The sequence below is a fragment of the Bubalus bubalis genome, chromosome 3 (assembly GCF_019923935.1).
Source record: "Bubalus bubalis isolate 160015118507 breed Murrah chromosome 3, NDDB_SH_1, whole genome shotgun sequence".
NCBI lineage: Eukaryota > Metazoa > Chordata > Mammalia > Artiodactyla > Bovidae > Bubalus > Bubalus bubalis.
The window spans coordinates 87,476,441-87,491,315 of NC_059159.1; the positions used below are offsets into that span (position 1 = coordinate 87,476,441).

The following is a 14,875-nucleotide window of genomic DNA, read 5'->3' on the forward strand; positions in this document are numbered from 1 at the left end:
GAGAAGGAGAGGAGGGGACGAATTGAGAAAGTAGCATTGGCATGTATACACTGCTGCTGCTAAGTCGCTTCAGTCGTGTCCGACTCTGTGTGACCCCATAGACGGCAGCCTACCAGGCTCCCCTGTCCCTGGGAGCCTCCAGGCAAGAACACTGGAGTGGGTTGCCATTTCCTTCTCCAATGCATGAAAGTGAAAAATGAAAGTGAAGTCGCTCAGTCGTGTCTGACTCTTCACAACCCCATGGACTGCAGTCCACCAGGCTCCTCCATCCATGGGATTTTTCCAGGCAAGAGTACTGGAGTGGGCTGCCATTGCATGTGTAAAATAGATAGCCAGCAGGAAGCAACTGTATAGCTCAGGGAACTCAGCTCAGTGCTCTGTGTTGACCTAGAGGGGTGTGATGGGGGACAGGGAGAAATGCTCAAGACAGAGGGGACACATGTATACTTATGGCCGATTCATAAGCCATATGTTGTTATACAGCAGAAACCAGCACAACATTTTAAAGCAATTACCCCCCAATTAAAATAAATTTTAAAAATAAAGAAGTCACCACTAAAGAAAGAATTGTACAACATTATAAAGCAACTATGCTGCAATAAAAATTAATTTCAAATAAATTATAGCAAGTGAACACGATGATTTCTTTTAAAGCAAAAAAAAAAAAAAAGATTCAAAATAAGATACTTTAAAAAGGTAGCTATCTATATGGTAGGTGTGTATCAGTCTGCTTGGGCTGCCATAACAAAAAATTCACAGACTAGGCAGCTTAAACAACAGAAATTTATTTTCTTCTAGTCCTGGAAGCTGGAAGTCTAAGGTCAAGGTTTCAGCCAATTCAGTTTCTGGCAAGAGCTCTCTTCCTGGCGTGCAGTTGGCTGTCTTCTCTCTTTGTCCTCATAGAGCCTTTCATACACAAAAGGGTGAGGAGTGTGGGTGGAAAGAGCAAGAAGAAGTAGAGAAGTGCTCTCTGAAGTCTCTTCTCACAAGGACACTAATCCTGTAGCATCAGGGTCTCACTCCTATGACCTCAGTTCAGTTCAGTTCACTCAGTCTTGTCCAACTCTTTGCGACCCCATGAACTGCAGCACCCCAGGCCTCCCTGTCCATCACCAACTCCTGGAGTTTGCTCAAACCCATGTCCATTGAGTCGATGATGCCATCCAACCATCTCATCCTCTGTCGCCTCCTTCTCCTGCCTTCAATCTTTCCCAGGATCAGGGTCTTTTCCAATGAGTCAGCTCTTCTCATCAGGTGACCAAAGTATTGGAGCTTCAACCTCATCATCAGTCCTTCCAATGAGTATCCAGGGTTGATTTCCTTTAGGGTGGACTGGTTTGATCTCCTTGCTGTCCAAGAGGCTCTCAAGAGTCTTCTCCAGCACCACCTATGAATTTTGGAGGGACACAACATTCTGTCCATAAGAGTCAGTAAGGACTCATCTTTGAGTTGAGTAACTGAATTTTTCCAAATGCAACTCTGATTTTTCATCATTGGGTCTAACAGACTTTCTTCTTCATGGCTATCCTATTTTTATTCCCTTTTTAAACAGGAAAGGCAAATGACAAATGAAATTGTCCTTGTAGCCCTTTGCTGACCCATTCCAGAACTCTGAGTTTGCTCTGAAAATGACTCATACACACCTTGTTTGGCAAGCCCTGAACAATAGCTCTGGGGTCCCCAAAATCCATTTTCCCTTGTGCCACTTAGAGGTTTTGAGCATAAGTCTTTAGGTCTATGAGACCAACATGATCCACAACCCAGTAGTGAAGAATTTTTATGGGTTGATCTTTTCAATTTCAAGCATGACATTCTAGTTCTGTAATAGACAAAGTGAAAGCTGCTGGTATGTTGACCACACTAATTGGCCAACTGGTTTAGGGAAACAAAAATGGAGATGAGATGAAAACCACTTACTGTCCCTGAGGCAGCTGGTATTTGTGGTATTTATAATAAATTTCTATTGCTCAAGCCACCTAGTCTATGGTGTTTGTTGTGGTGGCCCAAGCAGACTAATACAGTAACCATATGGATATTTTTTTTAATCTCATTTTTAATAGATTTCCTTGGTGGTAAAGCACTTCATGGAATGTTTTTTGGCACCTTCTACTTGCCAAATAGATGTTGATTTCAGAGCTTTTCACTGTATTAAAGTATGACTCTGCATTTTTGGTAATTTTACCTTTGAGAGCTCCAACTCGAGGATTGTTTTTAGCTCTGCACACAACACAGAATCAAGGTGTCACAATATTGAGTCTGCTTGGAAGCTTTGTTTCAGATAAAAACTCTGCTTACAGCCTATCTACTGAAATAAAAGAGCGTTTTCTCCTTAGGGCTGTGGAATTTTTCCTTTCATCTTATTTACAAAGGTCTTCTATTTATTCCTCTTACCAAACAGGAAAGTAAATTAGATTGTTGACATCACTACAGTCAATGAATGCTCAGTAAGTGTCAGATGAATGGATATATGGGGGAACACAAGTATTGCAGTTTCCACTTTCACATGAAAAAATTGAATCATAGAATTTTACTGCTTGGAAGTATTATAATTCACCAAGTCAAACTTCTTTCTTCTGGACATCTTTGAAGGAGTTATTCTCCTAACCATTTATTAACAATAATAATAATAACTAACATTTACTGAGTGTTTACTCTGTGCCAAACACAGTTCTAAGTGCTCTTCCTAGATTATCTCAGTCAATTTTATATAACAGCAATCACATTGTAAAAGAATGTCCTGGAGCACAAGTGGGTCTTGTCTATTAATCCCTTCTCCAACAATCCCTTCATTAGGTAAGACACTTTCAAGATTTCTTCTCTCTCTAGGAGCATCCCACGCACACACCTTTCCACCAGTTCCCAAGGAAACCTAATTGGAAAAATAAAACATGCCACCTCTGTCAAAGAGAGTATTTTTAATGCTTCAATAATGAAAGAGGACAGATATAGGAGGAGAAGCACATCATCCCTGTTCAAAGATGATGCTGTTTTGTGGGGCATATTCTTCCCCTGAGGTTCCACTGGCCTTTGAACATGGACTGCTGGAGTCTGGAAATAACCCGCCTCCTGTTTCATTGCTTGCTAAAGTGAGCCTCAGGAAAGTTTATGATTGTAAAGGGCTTAATCCATCTCCTCCAGTGTCCCCTAGATATTCATTTTGGAAGTAGCCAGTACAGGATTATCCACTGTTATGAGAATCAGGGGTGATATCAAGCAATGAAATGCCGTAAAATCTCAAGCCCTCATTTTGGTGTACTTGCCTGTCACCTCATCCTACATCAAACCTGGGCTAAATTTCTGCACATTTTTCTTGGACAGAGGTGCTAAAGAACAAGTCTTTCTTTTTCACCTATATTTGGAGTTCTGACATTCATTGATATCTTATCAGTACCCACTTTTCTTTTGTAAAAAAAAAAATTATTGGAGTATAGTTGCTTTACAATATTATGTAAGTTTCTGCTGTAAAGTGCATCAGCTATATGGATGTATGTGTGTGTGTGTATATATATATGTGTGTGTGTGTGTGTGTATGCGTGTGCGCTTGTGTGTGTGTGTGTATATATATATATCCCCTTTTTTTGGATTTCCTTCCCATTTAGATCATCACAGAGCATTGAGTAGAGTTCCCTGTGATATACAGTATGTTCTCATTGATTATCTATTTTATACATAGCATTTATGTATGTTACATAGAGACATTTATTCTCTATGTCTGTGTCTTTGTTTCTGCTTTGCAAATTGGTTCATCTGTACCATTTTTCCAGATTGCACATACATGTGTTAATATACGATACTTGTTATTATCTTTCTGACTTACTTCTAAATTAGTACCTGGCTCTTTGGAGATGTCACTCAAGGAGGTAGAGGAGGGAAGAGAGCATCACAGTGGCCCCCACTCCCCACACACACTCCCAAATCTGCCCTTCATTTCCCCTTCAAAGCTGCCTTAGATGCTGTAAGAAAAATACCACAGACTGTGTAGCTGACTCATGGAAATTTATTTCTTACAATTTGGGAGGCTGAGAAGTCCAAGATTAGGTGGCTGTTGCAGCCTGCTTCCTGGATCGTAAATGGACATTTAGTCAGTATATCTTCATAAGGCAGAAGGGCAAGCTGGCTTCCCAGTTATGTATAAGGACACTAATCCCAGTCATGAAGGCTCCGCCACCCTGACCTGATCGCCTCCCCAGGACTCCACCTCTGAACACCATCACTGTGGGGGTTAGGGTTTCATCATATGAATTTTGGAGGGACACAAATATCCCATCCATAGCAGACTCAAGAAAGAGAGTGCACCTAAGAATCAGGTGTTTCTGATCAGCTTTTTCAAGAAAGTGGGCCATCCAACCCACCAGAAATTAAGCCCAAGAAAATCAAACAAAGTTTATGTCAATTACATGCTTAGTGTTTGTCATAGCTATAGCATTGCTGTTCAGTAGATTTGATTTACTTCAAATCTAGGTGTAATTGAACAGAAAGCACATTCATACCTGTGTTTTAGGAGTGTGGAGGGAAGGCCATGTGCTATTTTGGAAGAGCCTTGGGTTGGGTGTGAAAGGAACCTGGCACTGTGAGCTTCCTCCTTTCTGCATATCACTTCATCTTAGAGCCCTCAAGTAATGGGGGTGGGCTCAACGACCCGGGTCTCCTCCAGCTCTGAAATTCTGGGGCCCTAAAGCCCCTCTACCAAATGATTGCAGAGGTCTATGATTGCAGCTTGTCTTTCACAATCATTCAGTGTCCATATGATGAAATGAATGACAAGTTCTTGGACAGGAAGGTGAAGTGAAGTGAAGTTGCTCAGTCATGTCCAGCTCTTTGCAACCCCATGGACTGTAGCCTAACAGGATCCTCCATCCATGGGATTTTCCAGGCAAGAGTACTGGAGTGGGTTACCATTTCCTTGTCCAGGGGATCTTCCCGACCCAGGGATTGAACCTGGGTCTCCCACATTGTACACAGACACTTTACTGTCTGAGCCACCAGTGAAGTCCACAGGAAGGTAGTCCCACATTAAAACAATGCAGAAGACAAACAAACTCTGCTTCACAATGACAAGGTTTTAAAGGACTTTGGGGGCCAATAAAGGGGTGAGGGGGAGAAGGCAATGGCACCCCACTCCAGTACTTTTGCCTGGAAAATCCCATGGACGGAGGAGCCTGGTAGGCTACAGTCCATGGGGTCGCTAAGAGTCAGACATGACTGAGTGACTTCACTTTCACTTTTCACTTTCATGCATTGGAGAAGGAAATGGCAACCCACTCCAGCGTTCTTGCCTGGAGAATCCCAGGGACGGGAAGCCTGGTGGGCTGCCGTCTATGGGGCCGCACAGAGTCGGACACGACTGAAGCGACTTAGCAGCAGCAGCAGCAGCAAAGGGGTGAGGTACACCAGGTCCAGATGCCTTGCAGGTGGCATGGATATATTCTTTCTCTATTCCAGCATTTCCATTGACTTGCCTGAGGGCACACAGCTAGTTAGTTGCAGAGATGAGGTTAAGGACAGAAGGGAAGAGGATTAACGTTTGCTGATCCCCTGGCCTCTTTCAGGTACTGTGCATCCTGCGATTGCCCCAGTCTATAGATGAATGCCTCCCATGTAGCCTAGATATTTCACGTGTTTTATTAGTGGCTTTTGTTGAGGGTGACAGTTTTAATATTCTTGATGCACTCACCTGCCCAGCCTCATGTCTCAGGCTTGATGAATGTTTTTATGGATAGTTTTTCCCACTCCCAGCCCCTGGGGGTCCCTGTTGGGGATTTGTAGCATGCACCACACTTCATGAGCTTTGCCCTGCTTGATCATTCATGTGGGCACCTGTGTAGCTGTACAATGTAGAGGTAGAACTGATGTTTTTTCCTACAGATGTATTATAGAATCAGCAGCAATAATAAATGTATTAGGGACTATTCTTTTTAAGTAGAAGTACAAATCACTTCCTGGAGAAGGGAATGGCAACCCACTCCAGTATTCTTCCCTGGAAAATTCCACGCACAGAGGAGCCTGGCAGGCTACGGTCCATAGGGTTGCAGAATCCGACATGACTGAGGGACTAACGCTACTACACTACAAATCACTGTAAATCTTCACCTGCCCCCAGCTTGACCTTGGCCCAGTGTTTTAGCATAAATGAATTCTGTTTCTACATAGATATGAAAGTACTGGCATTGTATTTTATCGAGCATCATGCCACACTGAAGGGACTTTCCAGTGAAAAGAGGTGGCATTCTATAGTGCTGAACTGAGTGGTCCTTTTGTGAGGGTTAAAGGAGAATCGAACCCCCACCAAGTTGAGAGCGAGGCAGGTTCAGGTTATCCTCTGAGACTGCTCCTTGTGAACTGGAGATGAGATGTTATTACCGATCAATAAAACTGAACTCAAAGATGGCCTATTTTCACATGCCTCCCGGGCGTTCATTTTAATTCTCTGCTAACAGAGATTGCATTAAAGTGGGCTCACCTTCACACTGGAATTCTGCACAGTGCCCTTCACAGATAAAAATAAGAAATTATGTTGCTTCCAAGAAATATTTTTCTGGCTGGAGAGGCAGCTACTGGACTAATGAATCCAACTCAGGCCCCTCCACTGGAAACCTGACACTCGTGCTGGGGCAAACCATGCAGACCAGGTACCAGTGGAAATAGTACAAGAATCATGTGCAAAGAAGCTGGACAAATTCTCATGCTGCTGCTAAGTCACTTCAGTCGTGTCCGACTCTGCAACCCCATAGACGGCAGCCCACCAGGCTCCCCCATCCCTGGGATTCTCCAGGCAAGAACACAGGAGTGGGTTGCCATTTCCTTCTCCAATGCATGAAAGTGAAAAGTGAAAGTGAAGTCGCTCAGTCGTGTCCGACTCTCAGCGACCCCATGGACTGCAGCCTACCAGGCTCCTCTGTCCATGGGAGTTGCCAGGCAAGAGTACTGGAGTGGGTTGCCATTGCCTTCTCCGGATTCTCATGCTACTAGACCACAAACAAGACAGACTGCTGCCATTCCTCCTATTCACTAGATAAAGGAAAATAAAACTAAGTTGCTTGCTCCGGAGACCTCCCAATAGGTGCTGATCCCTGGAACTGTTCTTGTCTAAATGTAGGTAGGTATTCTGATAGCCAGACCTCTAGATTCCAACCTTCAGTATTGATAAATGAGTCCAAGAAGGTAGTTGTCCATTTATCACAGTGTTATCACATAGAGTAGCATCTCACCTCTGTCTCTTCTCCTCTCTTTCTCTCTCTCTCTCTCATAAAGTTATCCCCAAAATTCTGTAGGATCACTGCAGAGTTGTATTTCTAGGTCTGTCCCACCTTGCTTCACAAAGATTTGGGGCTGCTTGCAAAATACATCTGATGAAAGAAAAGGATAAAATGACTGTTTTTGAGAAAATGCAGCAAAGGATGGAAAAGATAGTGGGAAATGTAAGAATAGCCTAAGGTGAGCTCAGATCCCAGTGCTGTGGTTGCTGGTCAGGGGCTACAAATTTGCCTCTGAACTCCCCAATGCAAAGAAATAAATAGCATCATTTCCTTGATTCACAGATGTCTCAAAGTTTCTAGAAGAAGCATGAGTTTTCCCAATGCTAAGATGTGAAAGATTGTTCTCCCTTGATTCCTCATAAAGAGGCCACCAGATCAGCTAGGATAAGGTTCCACCATTAGCAACCAGAACCCCAAAATGACAGTGACTTAAATAAGATAGAATTTTATGTCTCTCCCAAGTCTTTATAGGCAGCCGAGGGCCAGAATGGCTCTTGATGGGTGTCAAAAGTCAGATCCTTTTATACTCTTTCTCCACCTTGTGAGTCCAAGACGACTGTTCAGACTCTGGCCAAAATGTCCCCATTCCTGGCAGCCGGAAGAAGGAATGAGTGATAAAGGATACACCTCCACCCTTTAAAGACACATCCCAGAAGTTGCAGAAGATACTTCCCATTCCATTTCATTGGCCAGAACTTAATCCCATGACAAGAAAGGTTGGAAACAGAGACTTTATTCCAGGCCCATGTAAAAGGAGGCCTTCTGTCACTAAAACACAAGGGCAATATGTTAGGTTTCTAGGGCTTCCATTAAAAAAAAAAAAAAAAAAAAAATCAGAGGCCAGGTGGCTTAAACCACAGAAATTTATTTCCTCACTGTTCTGGAGGCTGAACATCCAAGATCAAGGTGTCTAGAGGTCATTTTCCACTGAGGCCCCTCTCCTTACGTTTGGCTGCCTTCTTGCTTTGTCCTCATGTGGTCTTTGCTCTGAGCATGCACATCCCTGGGGTCTCTCTGAGTCCTAACCTCCTATTATAAGGACACCAATCGCAGTGAGTTAAGACCCGTCATAAAGCCCTCATTTTAACCTAATCACCTTTTTAAGGGCCTTGTCTTCAGTCACAGCTAAGGTCCTGGGGGCTGGGACTTCAACACAGGAGTTTGGAAAAGACACAATTCCATCCGTAACAGGCAGAATAGATACTAGAGAACAATCAGAAGCTCTTGCTGTGTCATTTGCCAGCATCCTCGTAATAAAGAATAAATTCTTTGGTGCTGTTTGTTTTGTCTCCCCTTTGAAATTCAAATCTCTTGATCCTCCACCACCTGCTCTTCCTGCCAGGATGCATTGGCTCCTTTAAGATTGGACAACCAGAACGTCACTGTGTGGAAACTTAGAGTCACGTATTTGAGTCTCAGGTTTTCCATGTCAGGGAGTATTGTTTAGTTGCTAAGTTGTGTCCAACTCTTTGCGACCGTATGGACTGTAGCCCACCAGGCTCCTCTTTCCATGGGATTCTCCCGGCATGAGTACTGGAGTGGGTTGCTGTGCCCTCCTTCAGGGGATCTTCCTGATCCAGGGATCAAACCCACATCTCTTACATCTCCTGCATTGGCAGGCGGGTCCTTTACTCTCTAGCCCCACCTGGGAAGCCTGTGTCAGGGGTTGCAAAATCAATCATTGCTGCCCTGATTTTGCATAATTCTAGGGATTCTACAGAGAAGACAATGGCAACCCATTCCAGTTCTCTTGCCTGGAAAATCCCATGGATGGAGGAGCCTGGTAGGCTGCAGTCTGTGGGGTCGCTAAGAGTGGGACACGACTGAGCGACTTCACTTTCACTTTTCACTTTCATGCATTGGAGAAGGAAATGGCACCCCACTCCAGTGTTCTTGCCTAGAGAATCCCAGGGACGGGGGAGCCTTGTGGGCTGCCGTCTATGGGGTTGCACAGAGTCGGACACAACTGAAGCGACTTAGCAGTAGTAGGAGTAGGGATTCTACGGAGACCCCAGATCTTACACTATTCTAAACCCTTCTATCACAAGACAGTTGGTTTTTTCTTTCTGGATCATTTTTGCATTTTCTCTGGATATGCTACAGAAGTTTTAGGAGGTAAGGATGGGTTATTGCAAGGTCAAAGTCAGGATGCCACGACTCCAGGAAAAACTGGAAAATCATTGCCCAGCCTCTCCTGGGGTTGAGACAAATGAGCATGCCAGCAGCCCCAGCTTGGGCAAAGGCAAAACAAGCCCCAGACTTGGAACAGTACTTTTTTTCCACTTTTCTAACTAGCTTGCAAGCTGTCACCCATTGAACCAGAGGGAGATTGCACTTGGCAAAAAGACAAAGAGAATTTCCCCTAAGACATGCTGACAGCCTTGCTCCCTGGGTACCTCTCAAATCCTCCGCAGGGTTCTGGGCCCCTGAACTTCTGTCTATGGCAAGCTTCATCCACAAGAGGCCATGATGTCCCCACAGAGAGCACTGTTTGTGTAACCTGAGACCCAGCATCTTCTCCTTGTCCATTTCTGCTCTAGCAACAGCCACCTTAAATGCAGCTTTTGGAAGCCGTACAATATAGCTAATTGTTTGCGTTGGACGGTAGTGTGTTTAGAGCTTATGTATCTAAACAGACAATTATTTTCCACTATTTGCTGATGGCACTGCCTGCCTGGTGACTTTGGCAGATGGAGAAAGGAGCTAATCCGTAGGTTATAAGCAGAAGGGTTATTGATGAAATGTCACCATCTGTTGGTGTCATTAAAATGATATGAGTCATAAAGAGTTGCTTTTGCTTTTTTCTCTGAAAAAAAAGTTAACTTTGAGTCTAGAGAGAAGTTTCTAGATTGCAGATGGCAGTGGGGGACCTGACCATGGCGGGGTAGGGGAGTGTCCATTCTGGAAGGGGAAGGAGCTTGATGACCAGATCAGATTGATGGGTCTTCAAGGAAGTGCTAGACTCTTCTCTGTCTGAATAAAACCACTCACCTTGCATGATACAGGGTACTTATTGCATGTAATGTAAGGTCTCAACTCTCCCATGATTCTCCCTAATCTCCCAGGTAGGGAGCAGAAAGTCATTCATTTGGAGTGAAACAAGAAAGATCATATCTGGAAGGAAACAGTTAACATGCACCTCTTTTCTAGTCTTCACTGGTCTCATTACACAGAGATTATTCATGTAGTCAACTGACCCCTTGGGAGGCTGGGTGAGCCCTATAGGGAGTGATATTTGCTACATCTGCTGCATCTTCTGGGAGAAGGTGGAGGTGGCTCAGAGGAAGAACCAGGAACAGCACACCCAAGCTTCTGTCAGGGGCAGGAGCCCTAGGGATGGGTAAAGGAAACAGTGGATGGACCCTACATAGCAAAAGAAACAGCTTTTGCTTTTGTTGACTTCCTATTTTCAGTGTCATTGATTTCTTCTCTGATTTTTATTATCTCTTTTCTCCTGCTTACTTTGGATCTAATTTATGCTTCATTTTCCTGTTTCCTAAGGTGGAAACATAGATGACTGATTTTAGATCCTCCTTCTTTTCCAACGTATTGCAGAACAAAGAGATGGAGAACATAAGAAGCATATTTAATGAAGATCCAGACAACCCAAATAATATGCACCAACTTCCTAATTCTGCCTTATTACCTAATCCTCTTAATTCCCTCGTATTTGGTGTTTAAAATTCTTTCACTTGCTGCCAAGGACATACACTCATATAGAAAGAACCTTTTTCAGTATGGCTTAAGATTAGCTTTTTTAATTATTTGTATCAACTCCTGGAGAGAAAGTGAGGGTGATTGTGTAAGCCACTAAAAATCCTTTTGGCAGTATTAGGGTATACATTATAAATAAGTAAACATAACACAGTAGCAGGTCAGGCGTCACACTCATTCCTGTCTCTAGTCGCATGCTTTTCCTGTCTCTAGTCGCATGGTTTTCCTGTAGACCACATGGCCTGAGACTGGCCCACCTATCACCTCCCTAGGGAGAGGTGCTGGTGGGATTCAGTGCTACTGCTTGAAATACTCCAGGATACTGGAAGCAAGAGTCCCAGGTCGGGGACACAGGGGAGCAGGAGCTGTGTGTGTTATTTATATGATCTCAAAAGGAAGCATCAGTGGAAAATTCCTATGGATATTTTTAGATCTGACGCATGGTCCTGACTGCTACACTTTCATGTTTAAACGAGCAGGGAAGGGAGTGATGGATGCTATCTGCAGCACTGTGTTGGAAGTTTGGAGGGCCCATCTGACAGGCTAATAGTCATCCTGCCAGGCCCTGATCTGCCTTCTGCCCCTTTTTGCTCAAGTTCAAAAGCTGCTGACTTCAGCAAGCAGCAAATAAAACGCAGGCTGCTTGCTGCCTGGACAGAAATACTGAGATTTACCCCCAGCTCTGCGGCCCTGTGCACCCCACACCCACACCTTTAGCACCTCTACTTCCATTCTCTTGTTTCTCTGCAAATGCAACATTGTTGTTTAGTCGCTAAGTCATGTCCAATTATTTGCGACCGCACGGACTGTAGACCACCAGGCTCCTCTGTCCATGGGATTCTCCAGGCAAGAATATTGGAGGGGGTTGCCATGCCCTCCTCCAGGGGATCTTCCCAACCCAGGATGGAACCTGAGGATTCTTTTACCACTGAGCCACTGAGCCAAATATATGTTGCATTCAACAGGGGAAGCCTGCAAATGCAACATAGATTTGCATAATTGGGGTCTTTTGCTATGCAGACGTGGTTTCTCCTATGAAGTTCATGGATCGGCACTGTAATTCACTCCAGTTGAAATGATCAATTCAGGAAGCTAGAGAATGTTCAGGGAAAGGAAAGTGAAGTGAAGTGAAGTGAAGTCGCTCGTCACATCTGACTCTTTGCGATCCCATGGACTATAGCCCACTAGGCTCCTCCATCCATGGGATTTTCCCGGCAAGAGTACTGGAGCGGGTTGCCATTTCCTTCCCCAAGGGATCTTCCTGACCCAGGGATAGAACCCAGGGCTCCCACATTGTAGGCAGACACTTTACCATCTGAGACACCAGGAAAGGTAAAAAGGAAAGGAAGTTCTTAAATCCACATGGCTGAGCAATGTATTTCTTTTCCTGAGATTCGGACTATGACAGATGGGATTCTCTTATAGACCTAAAAAGTCCATAGATGAAAGCACCTGAGATGACCCAAGAAAGCTGCTAGTGGGATCTGAAGATCCCCTCCTTGTTTAATGGCCTGAGGACGTTATTATCATTTTTGTTTATTTTTTTCTCTCTCTGTTTCTACAACAGACCACAGAGACAGGTGAAGATGAAGAGGACCAGCCTCTCAGCCTGGCCTGGCCTTCTGATCCACGCAAACAAGTCACATTCCTAATTGTTCTCCCCATAGTGTTTCCTCTCTGGATTACCTTACCTGATGTTCGAAAACCTGTAAGTAAAGCTTTTTTTTTTTTTTTCTCATCAGGGGAGGAGGGGAAGCACAGCATACAACAAGAGCCTGCTCCTAAAAGGAAAGGAAGAAAGGATGACATATATACATGCGTATGTATATATGTGCTTGAAATTTCTCTGGACAGATGCATGATGATAGTGATTGTTCTGGTTAGCAAATACACATAACGAACCACCCCCCAAACTTAGTGGTGTGAAATGACAACCAGGTTATTTTGCTCGTGGATCCTGTGGATCAGGGATTCAAATGGACACACTGGGGATGGCTGGTCTCTGTTCCAGAATGTCTGTGGCCTCAGCTGGGAAGGCTTAGATGACTGGGGGCTAGAACTATCTGGTGGAGAGGGAAATGGCAATCCACTCCAGTATTCTTGCCTGGAAAATCCCATGGACAGAGGAGCCTGGTAGGCTACAGTCCATGGGATCGCAAAGAGTCGGACACAACTGAGCGACTTCACTTTCACTTTTCACTTTGATGCATTGGAGAAGGAAATGGCAACCCACTCCAGTATTCTTTCTTGGAGAATCCCAGGGACAGAGGAGCCTGATGGGCTGCCATCTGTGGGGTCGCACAGAGTCGGACACAACTGAAGCGACTTAGCAGCAGCTGCAGAACTATCTGGAGATTTCTTCGCTCGTGTTTCTGGCACCTGAGCAGAGATGATTCAAAGTCTGGGCTCATTTGGGATCATCTCCTAGAGAACCTATTGTGTGACTGGGGTTCCTCACTTTATGGGGGCATCAAGATAGTCAGATGTCTTTCATAAGAGGTCCTGGCTCCAAGAGTCAGTGTTCTTGCCACACAAGGAGAAGCTCCTTGGTCTCTGGTTAGTCTAGTCTCAGCAGTCACATAGTCACCTCCACTGAACTGTACTAGTCAGAGCGATCATAAATCTGTCTAGGGCAACAAAACTATCAGTGTCCTACAGCATATGACACCCTTGATGGCAGCAATTTCAAAGAATTTGCAACCATGTTTTAAAACTACCACAGTGATTGTCTCTGCAAAGGGGAAATGAAGGTCTGAGGCAGAAGGGTAACTTGCATTTTGTTGACTGTTTGTGTATACAAATTACTCATTCAATTCAAAAAATAATTTAAAGCAATACATTCGTGTGGTATAAACGCATACATGTCTGATCTGCTCCCTCCAGGATTATCATTACCATAATGAATATTATTATCTTCCACGATTGTGTGCTGGGTGCTATGAACACAATACCATCTTATAGTCAGCAAAGTACAGTCTGAGTGTAGATCAGCTTAAAAGAACATCCCCTCCAGTGTTGTCAAACTGGGTTCTTGGGCCACTGCCCCAAAAGGTGAAAGAACTAATGACAAATAAAGAAATAAACAGAAACAGCTTCCCTTTTTTATTATGGGCCTTCACACATGTACTATTTCAACAAAAGTGTATATCTACTAATTTTATATATATATATGCATAAGTAGAAAGAAACTTAGGCAAAAGGAGTTAACTAGCTCACCCCTGGTCACTTCCTAGGGCATGGAGCTGAGATTCACACCCAGGCCCATGTGACCACACAGCTTGGGCTCTTCCTCATATTTCTTGGTGCCAGAAGGTAAAAATACAAAAACATTTCTAAAAGCATTTGGAATAGAATACTGCAATAACATCCAGCATAATTTAGCATCCTTCTTCAAAAGCCCCGCGATGATCCCACTTTCCTCATTTGAAAAAGACTGGAGAAACATCCTGTCTCATTACTCTGTTCTGACCCAGAAATAAGCCAACCTGACAGAGAGGCTTGTCTTATCAAGTACAGGCCAGGAATGAGCCCTCACGTAAAGACCCCTGGCATTAGACGTTTGCTAGGAAAGGGTGAATGTAGCAGGTGTGGCTCATTTAAAGCACCATCTAGGTTTCTTTGTTCAAGATGCTGTTACAGAGCATCTGCTCTATACAAAGGCCTGGCTTCCTGGAAACCTGCAGCCAAATAGCTGGAACGCGTTCAGTTTCTTCTTGGCTCCCATCACAAGGACATTTCTGAGATGTACGTGCTCACATGCGCTCACTCACTCATTGCCTCTCTCTCCCTCTCTCTCTGTCACCATTGCTCTGCTATTTAGCTCAATGCTTTTGCTTAGCTCAGGGAGGAAAATGAGGGGGACAGACAGGGTTTTCTAAATCCCCACAGCAGGTCTGGTGTGATAT

The 14,875-nt window shown here is 44.2% G+C and overlaps 1 protein-coding gene across 4 annotated transcripts in view; it reads left to right on the forward strand.

Moving 5' to 3' along the window:
• SLC24A2 (solute carrier family 24 member 2) overlaps positions 1–14,875 on the forward strand; it is a 288,084-nt gene that overhangs the window by 257,646 nt on the left and 15,563 nt on the right. For all 4 annotated transcript variants that reach the window (XM_025281467.3, XM_025281470.3, XM_025281469.3 and 1 more), the window contains one exon: positions 12,538–12,678. In XM_025281467.3, coding sequence (XP_025137252.3) covers positions 12,538–12,678 — 141 coding nt within the window. The remainder of the gene's footprint in view (positions 1–12,537; positions 12,679–14,875) is intronic.